General features: G+C 36.7%; 1 protein-coding gene across 1 annotated transcript in view; it reads left to right on the forward strand.

Annotated features, from left to right (window-relative positions):
• LOC139730611 (N-fatty-acyl-amino acid synthase/hydrolase PM20D1-like) overlaps positions 1-4,524 on the forward strand; it is a 61,684-nt gene extending 57,160 nt beyond the window's left edge. The window contains exons 11-12 of the mRNA XM_071641468.1: positions 135-300; positions 4,055-4,524. Coding sequence (XP_071497569.1) covers positions 135-300; positions 4,055-4,287 — 399 coding nt within the window. The 3' untranslated portion in view covers positions 4,288-4,524. The remainder of the gene's footprint in view (positions 1-134; positions 301-4,054) is intronic.
• The last annotated feature ends 10,640 nt before the right edge of the window (positions 4,525-15,164 follow it).

Genomic DNA, 15,164 nt, shown 5'->3' on the forward strand with positions numbered 1-15,164 from the left:
ATTATGTCATATGATGCTTATTGGGTATAGTAGGCCTACATCTTAGTTACTTGCCCTGCAATAGCCATAGATGTACATACTTATATGAACACCATGTTAATGTTGCAGTGTGATTATTTTTATTAATATTACAGGTTATGGAACATGATAGAAATGTGATCAATGACAACAGGGTGAGAATGTCTGTGATATCTGGTACAGAGCCATCACCCATCTCGTCTTTCGGAGAGGACAGTTTTGGCTTCCAGGTTGTGGCACAAAGTATACGTCAAGTCTTCTCACCAGTCCTTGTAACTCCAAGTGAGCAACACTATATATGGTATAATTTTGTCTGCAAGAAATAAGTTGATATTTCTCATAGAATATTTGGCTACAAGTTAATGTATTATACTACAGTGAAACCCCGTTTATAACGAGGTCCATGGGACCGGCGATATTACCTCGTTATAACCGGTACCTCGTTATGACCGTACGCATCAAAAACAACGAAAAACATAAGCACGACGTCATATACCCGTCAAAGAACATCCTTTGCGTTGTTATTGCACAATTATGAATCATTATTATTGAGAGAATAAATGGAAATTATTTGTGAATTGATAAAAAAAGAAGAAAAAAAGTAGGGATTGTAATGCGTTAATTCCTTATTTTTCTTCCGAAAATCTCTTTGCATAGTAGTTGCACATTATGTTCTTGACAAGTAGGCCTATGTCAAATTCGTGAGTGTTTCTACACCTACCTCTTCCTCTTATATTGAACCATTCTGAAAGAATATTTTTCGTTTTGTGAAATACAGTATAAAATGACAATGAACAAAATCAGATTGTATAAAATGCGTTTGTTCAGTTTTTCGAAACACCAGCGCAAATAGAGTAACATACATGCGTTGTTTACTGCAACTTTCAAGATATTTTACGCTGTTGGTTCCCAGCAGGAATGCGATGATTTCATGAATCATTTCGGCTGTAATCTTATACAATGTATGATCGTTGCGCCCGAAAGGATTAAAAATGCATTCTTCATTTTCTTCCGAAAATCTCTTCTCGTTTTGTACATCCATTCTTGAAAAATATGCGACAGGGAATTTGGAAGGTTGTGATCCTTTTTACGCAAATCTGTACTTCGTAGACCATTCTGAAAGAAAGAAAAATCTTCATTGTGAAATGCAGTGTTAAATGGTAATGAACAAACCCAGATCTATTCAAACTGTTGAATGCATTTGTTTCTTTTTCTGAACACCGACTCTAGTAGGTTAGCATGCGTTATTCAACTATTTGTTTACACTATTGTCACCCGGTGGGATCGCATTGATTTCATTAATTATTTCGGCTTTAATCATACACACTCATATTTACATTATCATATGTTATATGATAATGAACAAAGCCAGATCTATTCAAACTGTTAAATGTTTGTTTGTTTCTTTTTCCGAACACCGACTCAATTAAGTAGATTAACATGCGTTATTCAATTATTTTTACGCTACTGTCACCCGGCGGAATAGCGATGATTTCATTAATTATTTCGGCTCTAATCATACACACTCATATTTACTAGCCAGCAAAACAAGTGAAAGTTGGAAAAGTTGAACAACATGCATTATTCAACTATTTTTACGCAACTGTCACCTGGCGGGATCGCGATGATTTCATTAATTATTTCGGCTCTAATCATACACATTCATATTTACTAACCAGCAAAACAAGTGTAAGTCGGAATAGTTGAACAACATGCGTTATTCAACTATTAGTTGAATAACTAATAGTTGACAAAATAGTTGAATAACATGCTTTATTCAACTATTTTTATGCTACTGTCACCCAGCGGGATCGAGACGATTTCAACAATTATTTTGGCTTTTAATCGTCAAACTCACATTTACTAACCAGCAAAACAAGTGTAAGTCGGAACTAAAAATGGAAAGGATATAATGATTAGTTACACACGCATTCTAAAATTGTCCATTTTTGGCCACGAGTGTCGCTACATGAAAAGTTTTTGAATGTGTTTTTTTTTTTTTCTTGTTGCGGTGTGGTCTGACCTGTTACACATGCGTATCTCGTGAAAAAGAAAATTGAAAGAGTATATTCAAGAACTTAGTCGGAACATCGGAAGGTATTCCTGTGTCTTATTGCGTGGGTTAGAAGAAAACATCGAAGGAACGGTACTCTGCAAAACGGGAAAGAGACATGGATAGCGTGAATTCGGTTTTCAATGTTTTGGAACCTCGTTATATCTGATCAAATTGCTTATGTTTTTCTTTATCATGATGCACCGAAATTGTCCTCGTGATAACCGGAATCTCGTTATAATCGAACTCGTTATAACCGATTCGCTCTGCCATAGGTTTATAAGCAAAAGAAAACGGGACCGATGCGATCACCTCGTTATAAGCGGTTCCTCGTTATAACCGAACTCATTATAACGGGGTTTCATTGTATATAAAAGGTAACTTTGGCTATCCCCCCATCAATAAATTGGGAAACTTTATGTGTGTGTGAACATCTTTGTTTTTCTCCTCCAAGGCACAAAAGTAAAAATTGCAAAAATGATCAAGTTGTCATTCATGTGTAAGTGTTCTTTCATGTAACAATAAGAACAAAAGACAAATTTAACGCAATAAAAAAAAATAATTAGGTTGCAAAAATAAACCTTTGATCTCCTATGATATCTTTGAAGCCCAAAAGATCAATAAAGGCTAAAAATAGGAAAATAAAAACCTTCTATGGAATCCAAATTCAAATGAAATGAAAGCGGAGGCAATATTTAAGAAAAAAATGGTAGCCATTTGAATTGATTTCTCAAATTAGGAAAATAATAAGTAATATTTGGTTCTTCAATTTGTCTCAGGAATTCTGGAATTAATAAATGAAAGAATGAACTAAAAATGTTTAATCATCATTGTGCCTTTACTCCCTATTTCATTTCAAGTTTGAGTTGACAGAAAATTCTTATCTTCTGCCTTTAGTTTCCCACTTTGATTTTGTTTGAGGTTATAGAGTATGAAAACTTATTCTTACTATTTCATTCATGTCCCTCATTGTGTTAAACTGGTCTTTTGTTATCATTGTTATCTTGAAGGGCATTTGCAAATAAAAGACAACGTCAAATTTTGCAACTTTTACAGACTGTACTTTTGTGCATTGGAGAACAAAAATGAATGTGTTCACTCACGTGCAAAATTTTCCTTTATATTGACCTACTAGATCGATAGCCAATTACATTACTTTTAGTATAATATATAATACATTGATTTTCACCAAAACCTTCTATGAAAAATATGAACTCAAAAAAGTATTTACTTTAAATTCTTTTTAATTGCTGAGTGTATGTAAATGAGAAAAGACTGCAGAGTTTCATATCCTTTGATCAGACTTTTCAAAACCTATGGTACAGTCTCTAATTCATGCCCTTCATATTAGATGCCTTGTTATACAGCACTTTTTGAGTACTTCCAGGGGTAATGCAATTTTCCCAAAGCCCATACTTTTTCATCCACATTCAACCTGGTCTGTAACAATTAATTACTGTTAACTACAAGTTTACGTGTGCATGACACTTTCACAAACTTTGTGAGGAGTCAGGATTCCAAAAAGTGAAATGCACATGAGTTTTTTGTCCTTACAATGCATTGAATGCCAGTGGCAATTTGCGAATGTTTCTGGTCTTAAAAAGTATTCTCTCATTTCGTAATTGTGACATTAAACTTGCTTTTCTAAACAGTCTAAAATTTATGAAAGTTTTAGGAGCCAATTATTTTGGGTAAGATTTAGCAAACTTCTCTAAAAATGCTGCATTAGAAACATATCCAGGCAATTACCCCCCCCCCCCCTATAAATACTGGTTAGTGGTAAGGTTAGAGTAAAGAATAGGGTTAGGGTTATGTTTAGGGTTAGGAGTTTAGGTTAGGGTTAGGATTGGGTTCAGGATTAGGATTAGGGCCAGGAGAAGGGTCCGGGTAATTGCCCTAGACCCATTAGAAATTGTATGCAAAAGTGACATCTTCAAAACAAAAGTCTCTCAAGTTATGGTACCGTATTGTTCTTTGTTGAAGGTGTCATGATAGGCAACACTGACACCAGGCACTACTGGAACCTGGCTGATGACATCTACCGCTTCGCACCAACTATTGCAATGGGACCAGAGGATTTGAAACGCTTTCATGGGATAAATGAAAGGATATCTGTCAAGAATTATGAGAAAGCTGTCAATTTCTTCTACCATGTCATGCACAATGCTGATCAGATAACTTTGCATCCCTCACACAGCCATTCTGGGGAACTGTAATTTGTTGTTAAACTACAAGTGTACCTCATACCAGACCTACATGGTGTATCTTAGAATGTCCAGCTACACCCACTCACACAGTTGGGGTGTTCAAGGGCTGCGTTTATCAACTTTCCCCTGTTTAAATAGCTTTCCAAAGCCCTTTCCAAAGCCCTGTACTATTAATGTGCCGCTTGTTTTCTAAAAGAAGGGACGGCGAAAAGCAATTACCATCATAAAGACATATCTTCTTCAAGAGTGACGAGTCATGATGCAATGCCACATGAATCAATTGTCTTCATATCTGTGAGGCAGCTCCAGTTTAGCACATACTTCAAATATTTCTGAGTGGCGGCATGAGACTTTGGCTTCGTTTATCAACTTTCCCCTGTTTAAGCGGCTTTCAAAAGCCGTTTCCAAAGCCCTTTAGAGACGGCTTCCAAAATAGTTGCGTTTATCAACTCTTTGTGAACACGATAACTGGCCTGTCACTGCACAGCTGCATTGCGCAATTCGACCCAAGGAGAAGAGGTCATAATAAGGCGTGCATTGTTCATAACTGCAGTACAATACTAAAAGCCGTTTCAAAACAGCTTTGCATTTATCAACTTCAAAAGGCTTTTACAAACAGGTTTCTGAAAACCTGTATAGGAAACCTGTTTGGAAAGCCATAAATTTGCGGCTTTCGAAAAGGCTTTCCGAAAGGGCTTTTACAAACAGCTTTGCGTTTATCAACTCGTAAAAATTCCTTGAAAGCTGTTTGGAAAACCTGTTTCTGCCGAGAAAAGGAGAGTTGATAAACGCACCCTCTCGAAAAGGCTTTCCGAAAGGGCTTTTAAAGCGGCTTTGCGTTTATCAACTCGTAAAAATTCCTTGAAAGCTGTTTGGAAAACCTGTTTCTGCCGAGAAAAGGAGTTGATAAATGCACCCAAGGTCAACCATGAGGTTAGATACATAATGTACAGTATATGACTGACAATGAAAGCCATCATCTGTAATATGAAAAGTGTCAAATGATATCACCTGTACCTGATGCCAAGCAAAATAGCAAATTTCGCGTAGTGTAAACCTGGAACATGCTTGTCATTTAGATTTCAATGTGAAAAAATTGTTGTTGACAAAGAGCAGTTACAAAGTGTGTTATACTTACAACTGATGGAGTCATGCAGGTAGTTGATTAGAGTCTTTGTTTGGGTATTGAGGTGGATTCAGGTTTTAACATATTTTTGCATGATGTTAACATCTATGCTTCTTTGACTTTTTGCCCAAACCATATGCAAGAGCACTCTGTGCAAGGGTTCTGGCGGTGACTAATTGGCATGCTTGGATGTGAACAGGCATATGAAGTTTTTAGGATATGAATACAGTGTACTCTAGTTGATCTGATTGGAGACTGTATCGTGGTATCTGATATGTATGTATCTTTATTTGGACACTTCTGGTAGAACTGTAAATGATGTTTAGATATCATACAAATTAGCTGTTGTCATTACCAGAATGATGATGATAATGATGATTTTTATCATAATAATTTCTGTGGTGATGATGAATGATGGTATCGCTAATAGTTCTTGTTATTTATCATCATAATTATCATTTTCATTGATGAAATGATGGAATGTGCATTATGTGTAGCATTGCAACAGCATACTCAGGAAAGCAGCAAGCTCTGTAAAAGTCAAAAGTCATAGCTACATTGATATAGCTATAAAAATGCCATGGTCTTTCCTTCAATTGTTTATGCATGACTTACTGATGATTTTGCCATAGCGAGGAACCCAAGCTCTGGATTGCAGGAAAGGACAGGGTCCCCATAGGTCCAATATTAAGGAACCTTTTAAAACTTTTTCTCTATAACCAGAAAGGATTGAGTCAATGCTTTGAGTAAAAACATTGGTGAGTGTACTTTCAATTCCTCTATGGCAGATTAAGGGATGGCCTCATTGGTGCTGCGACCAATTGGGGGCAGCTTTCACAATTAGATTTGTTTTTTAATGGTATAATACTTTCTACAAATTTGGCAGATATAATTGCCAGTGTGATGGAATATACAAATGGACACCATGTCCCCTGGAGGTCCCCCAGAGCTCCCCTCCCCCAACTTCACTGTATTCTTCTAAGCTAACAATATACAAGTCCCAGAATGCTTGGAAGGTGAACTTGTGATACTCTGCAGATGAGCATGAAACCCACTAGGTTTCTTGTTTGAAAGATCAAATATTCCAGTTTGAAAGATAGGAAACCAACATGGGCAAATTTCAGCATCACGGAAAGAAGTTTTTAGGAGGACCTGATTTTCATTTCACTTTAAATGCACACAATTTGAGTAGAAATGTACCCAAGAATTGTTTCCTAAACTTTTCTTAGCAAATTCTTTTATTTTACCAGTAATCCAAATTTTATGTCAAAATACAGCTTAAAGTTCATGGAAATGTGGAACTTTTTCCCCCTCATATTTTGTCTCGGAAATAGAGGATCAGAATGGGATGAAAGCCTTTACAAATACTGTAGGTGGATTACTGTAATGCTTTAGAACCCATCAAACATGCATTTGCATGGATTCCAAACAGTTTCCACTCCCTCTATCTGTAATACTTCACTGTAACAATGCAAAGGTTGTCCTAATGCAACATACATTAAAGGCGAGTTTAGTTGCGATATATTGCTGGGGCATGATGTGGGTGTGTCGTTATGTCATTATGGGTCATGTCCCTGTAGTACACTAGTACCAGATGTAAGCAGACAGTATGATAAAATACATGCATACAGTCAAATTTGTACTATTTCATACCTCATTTGATGAATTCTTGATTCTTATTGGGCGCAAGGTACAGTATCAATTTCCGCTATACTGCTCAGCAGTCAGCTAGTGGCTTTTTGAGATGTGCATAAGTGTATCCTGCGTGCGCATTACACTGTATATTTGCGTATTGTTGCTCATTGTGTATTCCACACATATCAAAGCAAAACGTCCGTTTTATGCAATTTTCAAGAAGTGCTTCATCTATAAAGCAGATGCTTGCAGGAAGCAAGCAATTGCTTGTACTTGCTATCAAAAACTTTTGCTTGCACAAGCAATTACTTATTTTTGTGCATACACATATGCAAGCAAGAGATTAGCACATTCAAGCAATGGCTACTTTTTATGCATACGGCCCATTGACTGAACATTTCTTCTGTATTATCTTAAGTGCAATCAAGCATGTCTTAGTGATAATTTCTGTCTACTTTGTACATACTGCCAGAACATACTCCATCTGAGAAAGCATGTTGCAGACGTCAAAAATAAGAGCCATAATTGTGCTATGTCAGTTGTCATGCATTATTCTGGCTATCCTATTTGCATCTAGTTTGAACCATTGCCCAACATCCAATCCAGCATACTGGATAATGTTTTAGGCCAGCCTTCATTCACATAAAAAGGAGACAGGGCACTGGAGCTAGCTTGTTTTCTTCTTAGCCTGTGAAAGTATAGTTGACTGTCAGAGTGTGAAGAGAAGACAGGTTATGGTCCAAGTTCTCTGGAGCTTCTTTTTATTAGTTTTGGAGATGATGAGAGCTTACGTTTGTTGAACTTTTTGTGTACCACCTGTCTGCAGCTATGAATTCAGCAGACAGTCAGTTAACTAGAGTAGCTTTGGACAAAAGGTATGCTTGTACAATGTATGGATGGAAGACCCTTTATGTAAAACAAAGAGCACTCTGCTGGAAGAGCTGCAAGCATCTGGACTATAGCAGGAAACCAGGCAGACTGGTGCAGGAGCAGCTCTGGGGCTATAGTCAGGTGCTGTCGAAGCCACGTGTCTGAAATGAGGTGGGCACATTTTGTTTTTCATCATGTCATATACAGTGTATAAATAAATACTAACTGTAAACATTTATTTGCAAAGATGATAGGAGAAATGCCCATTGAATTAAAGTTTAAATTTGATATGACACTCATGTACTTGTTGTTATCAATTCTTTGTTGCTGTTGTTGTTGTTGTTGTGTATTTGTGCACACAAATGGCAGTCAAATTAAGAAAGAAAGAAAAGAAAAAAGCTCACTCTGGTAATTACAACCTACCAGCCACCAGCCACAGGATTTGCCTCATATATTCAGTAAATTTACTTTGAGTAAAGAACGAGAACTCCAAGTAAAACAAATTTATTTTGTGTTGCTGAAGTAAATACATGTGCAATGGGAAATTGTCTTTGAACACAATTTCTAGATATATTTTCGTTGTATGGTCGCTGAAAATTATGTGCATTTTACTGTATACTTGCCTTCTGTGCAGTGCCCAAAGCTTACTCTGTGTAGTGACAGTAATGTATACCATTTTGTCTAATAACATATATCATGCCTCCTCTCTGAATGCCCATCATTTGTTTACTCAGTTTGCAGGCATGTCTTTGTTACGGGTGATGTTCGTTCTTCCAAAGGTTCATTAATCCGATAATGAAATAAGGTAATTTCTTTTTAAGATTCGTTATTCTTCAACACACAAAATCTGTATACTTATGTTCATTAACATGAAAATTAAATAAGGTTTGTTATTCCTAACAAGATATGTGGTGTTATGCTAAAGGTTCATTAATGATCCAAAAATGAAATAAGGTTTGTTATTTCAAGGTTGTTGTTGTTGTTTTTTTATCTGAAAGTGAAATAAGATTCATTATTCCAATGGTTTGATAGTCCAAAATTGAAAGAAAGGTTCATTAATCTGAAAATGGGGAGGGGGGAGGACGCATACTGATGAATCTTCAGAATAACAAAATTTTAAATCTTTCATTTTCACATTAAATGAAACTGTGGAATATTAAACCTTGTTTCATTTTGGACAGACAAAACTTTGGACGAGTGACCTTTTGGAATAAGGAACTGCAGCTGTTTGTTACTAAAGCAATTAGGTACCCATTTTTCGACCGCCTAAATTGCGGAAGCAAAATAGCGTGCATGATTCGAACGCCTGCACTGCGATCATCATTCGAACGCCTGCGCTCATTGTTCGACCCCATATGTCCATGCTTCGATTTCGCGATGTACCGCTGTGCGCCGCCTATGAATGGATAAGCGCGCATGCCGTCAACTGCACGATCGCGACGAAAATTCACACACACGTTGCCTATGATGTAATCTAAAGTACCATGAAGTTACATTTTTAAAAATTATCATCTATGCTTAATTATGCTAATTTATGCATAATGATGCATGAAATCAGACAATTTGGTATAAATCACTAAATAAAGCTCAAAATGGGCAAATTTTTTGTGTAAATATTCTTTTTAGTGTCCTGAGCAAATATAAGAGAAAAAAATTGTGCCATCTGAAAAAATTTCTTAAGTATTTTATTGTTTTTGTGAATTTCTTATGTATTTCTTTGTTTTTTCGACTTTATGTTTTTCATTGTTTTTGCGATGAAACTTGTTCGCGACATTGTTCCGAACAAGAAAATATGTTATTAACTGATTTTAATCTGTAAAACCCCAAAGTAATCATGCTTTTATGAAATTTGCCTGTAAGCAGTTTGCATTGAAATTGCACACGAATTCACGTTTTTGAGCAATTTTTGGTCTGACATGCACATACATATTTATGCGCAACTTCGGAACCGAGCGCCCGGGCATCGCAAATTTGGTATCAAAAGATGCGGGAGACTTGAAAGAGAAAAGTCGTGAAACGTCGCGGCGTTAGCTTTTCGCGTTAGCGATACATCGCGCGAAACATCGACGGGGGGGCCTCGGAGGCCCCCCCCCCCAGCCTAGTTAGGGTTAAACACATATCCCAGCACATTTCACGACGCTTAACCTGACAAGTGCTAACAAGTGCTCATGTAACATTAAAGACAACAACTCTAAGGTCACCCTGCTGAGGGGAAGAAATGAATTGCGAATAAGTTGGCTTCTGTGTACTTTGACATATTTTACTGGGTCCCCATTTACATTTGTATGTCAGCTTGGGTGAGGTTGCCTGTACATAGGAATTTCAAATACCATGAACAAGTTTGAATGTTGTTTTTTTTTGTCACTAAAAAGTATCTTTATCAAAGTCTGCAAACAAAAATCAGAACACTAACGAAACGAATGGCACTAATATGATTTTTTTTTTTCAATTCATATGGCATTTGCACGGTGCTGTTACCCAAGAGCTGCAAAAAACTCTGTCCAAAAATAAAACACGTAAAACGAGCACTTGAATAAGAATTCAATTACAGTGAAACCCCATCATAACGAGGTCTGTTTGACCATCGATATTACGTTGCTATAACTGGTTCCTCATAACCTTATACACTAAAAACAAAACAAAAACAGACATTAAGTCATATACCAATCAATCAAACCTATGAGCAGTCTCTACATAGTTATTACACAGTCAATTACAGATCATTATCACATGTATTGGGGAAGAATAAAAACAAATCTTTGTGTGTGTGTGTGTGTGTGCGTGTGTGTGTGTGAATTCATATAAAAAAAGAAAAAGAAAGAAGGGGTTGAAAAATGCAATCTTTCAATGCATCTTCCAAAATCTCGCATGTTGTACATGTAGGCCTACATGTGTTCTTGAAAGGTACACAGCAGGGTTAAATTCATGATCCTTTTTACACCTATGTCTTATTTCTCATGTACTGAACCATTCTGAAAGAATGAAAATATTCATTTTGGAAGTAGTGCAAAATGAAAATGAACAAAATCAGATCAAAGTAAATGCATTTGTTACTCTTCATGAACATTGGCACAAGTAGAGTAACATGGTATTGCATTATTTATCTGACCAGATATTCAACAGTTTTACACTGTTGCCACACGGCGGGATCGTGATGATTTCATGAATTTGTTTCACCCGTTATCCTTTTTTATATAATGTATGCACTAGAAGGGGTTTCAAGTGGATTCTTTACTTTTCTTCGGAAAATCTCATCGCATTTTGTATGTGATCTCTACAAAAGCAGGGTTGAATTGGCGATCCTTTATTACAGCTACCGTAGGACTCCTATCTCTTTCTCATGCATTGAACCATTCTGAAAGAATGAAAATATTCATTTGTGAAATACAGAGTAAAATGATGATTTAAACAAAAACAGGTCATAGTAATATGCATTTTATTACTCTTTTGGAACATTGACTCAAGTAGAGTAACAAGCATTATTTCAGTTATTTACGATCAGCTGTTGTTGCCTGGTGGGATAGCCATAATTTCATGATTTGAGCTTTAATCTTTGAACTAATGTACGCACCAATGTTTACTAGCCAGAAAAATACATGGAAGTCAGAAATAAAATGGAAAGGATAAAATTATAAACTGCTCATGCTTTCCAAAATCATATTCTTCCACTTTTTATCACTAATTCATTTCATTAGATGAAAAGTTTGTAGATGAGTACTTTTTTGTTTTTATGTTACAGCTGGTTAGAGCTAATATCACACACGTGTATCTGAAAACGGCAAGACAACTGAGTCTAACATGTTTGTTCCTTTTTCCCCGCTTCAGGGAATTTATGAAAGGCAGGCAGCATGAGGATTGCTACATGTCTACAATGGACCTATGTGTGTGAACATACAGTGTCTGTTGATGGAAAATCCAACATCTACAAATGCTTTGTTTGAGAAGAACGGTTCTAATGTTGAGGGTCTGTCGATGCATACTGACACATTTTTGACATAGATTATAAAATTATGTCAGGCAAAACAGGATTTAAGATTTCATAACAATACTGTGAAGGGTCAACAACAGTACTGGTATTCTAAATGTTGGAATATTGGTACTTATTGAACCACATTCTATATGTAATCATCGCAGGGAATCATTGCTGCCTGACTGCGAGTGGTGCCAGTTTTCTCGGTCACTTTCACTGATCTTACACAGGGACTTGACTCTCCAACTTTTGGTGGGTGATCTCCCACTTTGATGCCATTTTCTCAAAATCTTCCTCTGCCTGCTTAATAGGGAAATTCCACCCTGGTGGTATGTTTTTCTTGTTTGAAAATAGAAAATTCAGAGAACTAAATCAGTGGAAATTTGGAAAAACAATTGGACCCATAAAAAAGTTAAAAACTGTGAATTTAAAGTTTAGAGAGTAAGACAAACCGGCAACTCTGCGTGATCTAGGTATTGAGCAGCTCTCCACATTTCACTAATGTTCATTTTTCTCATGTGTTTGGACACAGACAAAACTTATCCACTGAAAAGGGCATGCAAAAACATATTACTCATATACCAAGAACAGGTCTGAAGAATTCTTTTTTCCTTGGAGAAAAATGGAATTTGGTGAATTTTGTGTGTAAACCAAATGAAGAGCATCTCACTGCCTATGTCATACATAGTTACCAATTCGTCATACCCTCTAAACTTCATAACTTTTTGTGTGTCTGATTTTTCCCCAAAATTTTCGCTTATCCACTTCTCTGATTTTTCTGCTTTCATACAAAGCAACATGATGTCAGGATGGGGTTTCCATGATCCATGCATCCACTGAAGTTTGAAGTTCTCCCACTCTAGCTGTGTCTCCCACGAAAGATGTATTTGCTCCCATTTAAAATCTAGCTTTCTTCAGTCTTGCTCAACTTTAGTTTTGTCATATATGTTCACAAATACAGCTAACTCAGCACCAAAGAGCAGTCTTAACCCTAAAGGGGCCGGGCTTTTTTGGCTATGCTCAGACTGGGGGGGGGGGGGGGGGGGGGGGGGGTGGATTCCGCCCCCTCCCTCCCCCCCCCCCCGAGATCATAATCTACAAGATTGTATCATAAGATTTTTTGAAACGATCAATTTCTAGTTTTAATTAATTAATTATTCAAATTAAGCTCAAGATCATATTTTAGCCTAATCAAAAGCATTGAGAGTGGATTCCGCCCCCTCCCTCTCCCCCCCCCCCCCCAGATCTCAGCCATTGGTGGTGCGATCGCGATGAAATTTTGCATGCGTGAGACCCGCGTCATAATCTACAAGATTGTATCATAAGATTTTTTGAAACGATCAATTTCTAGTTTTAATTAATTAATTATTCAAATTAAGCTCAAGATCATATTTTAGCCTAATCAAAAGCATTGAGAGTCTAATTTTTGATCTGTACATCTGTTTTAGCATATTCAACAATTGTACATCACAAAAACTTCCAAAACTCATTTCAATTCTTATGTATTTTATTGTTTTAAGAATTTCTTATGTATTTCTCTATTTTTCAACTTTTGTTTTTTCTTTGTTTTTTCATTGGAAATTGTCACTGACCACTTTTCTACCATAATTAGCACAAAACTAATCAATGAAAGTGATTAATTGTAAAAATAATCAGGTTTTTATGACTTTCATGACAGAGCACTGTTTTCCATAGGAAATATACACAAAATCACAAAATTGCGCCTGTTTTGGGGCGACATTCCGTTACAAAAACGGGTGTGGCTTCGCAAAAGTATGCGCGGACGTCGCAAATTTGGTCTCAAAAGTTGCACGAGACTTGAACAAACAAAGTCAAGAAGCCTCGCGACGAGGCCTTCTCGCGTTACAGAATAATAGCGCGAAACGTCGAGGGGCCGAAGGGCCGAAACGCCGGCCCTTTTAGGGTTAAGCGGGCCTTGGAGCCGCAAGTTACATCACACTACAAGGTCTTGATATATGCTACAAGCACACAATATTATTCGTGCAGACAGAGTCTCCAGTTCGTGCTAGGAGGTCATTCAAGCAGGAGACTCTCCTGTTTCAGAGATGCTTGGGGTTGAGTCTCTGCTTACAGCTGGTAATGGAGTAAGCACACGATTCTATGAAACTGCAAACACACCACTATTGAATCTTATCTCATGCTTCCAAACTTCAGATCAAAACACAAGATTACTTTCAGCTACTTTAAAAATGGAAATTTCCATGATGTGGAAATTTCTGCGCATTTCGCACTACCAGAAACTAGTGTGAAAATAAAGGCACGGAAATAGATTTTTGCTTGCCATGCGTTCCAGAAGTTAATGCCTTGATTCTGCCAAATTAAAACCAAGCGAAATTCACATTCACTGGCTGAGTGCAAAAAATTACTCAGGCAAAAATATCCACTTCCATACAGTATTAGAAATAGTGAAACAAAAACAAAACATAACAAAAACAAAAACAAAAACCTGACCTTCAGGGATAGCAGATGTTTGTAGTGCAGAGTGACAAACATGGACAATGAAAATTCAATATATTCCTGTTTTACAAAACTTTATTGTAATTCTGGCCAACCACGAAACTCTCAAATCTCTAAAATCATATATACTTTTCAGTGCATATTGCTATTATATATCCCAGTGTACATAAATTACAAATTACTCCAGTCATCACACTTCAGGCATATGAATGATACATCATCAAAAATAATTCAACAAATCAATAACAAATATATCATGTACATAGTTTTAAAGGAACCTAGTACAGACTGCTGTGATTTAATCATTGTACAGCACAGGGTTCCTTATAACCTTTCCAATTTTGAATATACATCAGGTGTACAGAAGATAAAAAGTTATATTCCTCATGTTGCTTTATCACTGATTTATTTACTGCATGCACAAGAGTATATTATAAGCCAAAGTGTATAACTGCTACATTTTTAACTGAGTAGAGTTACAGAATATGCACTGCTTAATCACTTTTGGAGCATGCAGTAAATACTCAGAGGTAAATATGAGATGTTAGCAGTGGAAGGTCACTGAGGTTAGTATAGTCTTTTTAGAAAAGTTCAAATGGGGTGACTTGCCTTCATTCATTTTTCCCCTATGGCTAGTAACTGATCAGTGGGAATCAGTGGGAATGCTGGGGGAAGATCGTTCCAGTTCTTGTGGGATTCATTTAAGAGTACATTATCTATCTATTGTTGTGTGAAAATTATTTGCTTCAGAATGGTCTCATATTCAAGTAATGTGCAGTTTAATGTTTCCAGGCTAGCATGCCAGTA

The sequence above is a fragment of the Diadema antillarum genome, unplaced genomic scaffold (assembly GCF_040938485.1).
Source record: "Diadema antillarum isolate AM-2024a unplaced genomic scaffold, OU_Dant_1.0 seq00000322_RagTag, whole genome shotgun sequence".
Lineage (NCBI taxonomy): Eukaryota > Metazoa > Echinodermata > Echinoidea > Diadematoida > Diadematidae > Diadema > Diadema antillarum.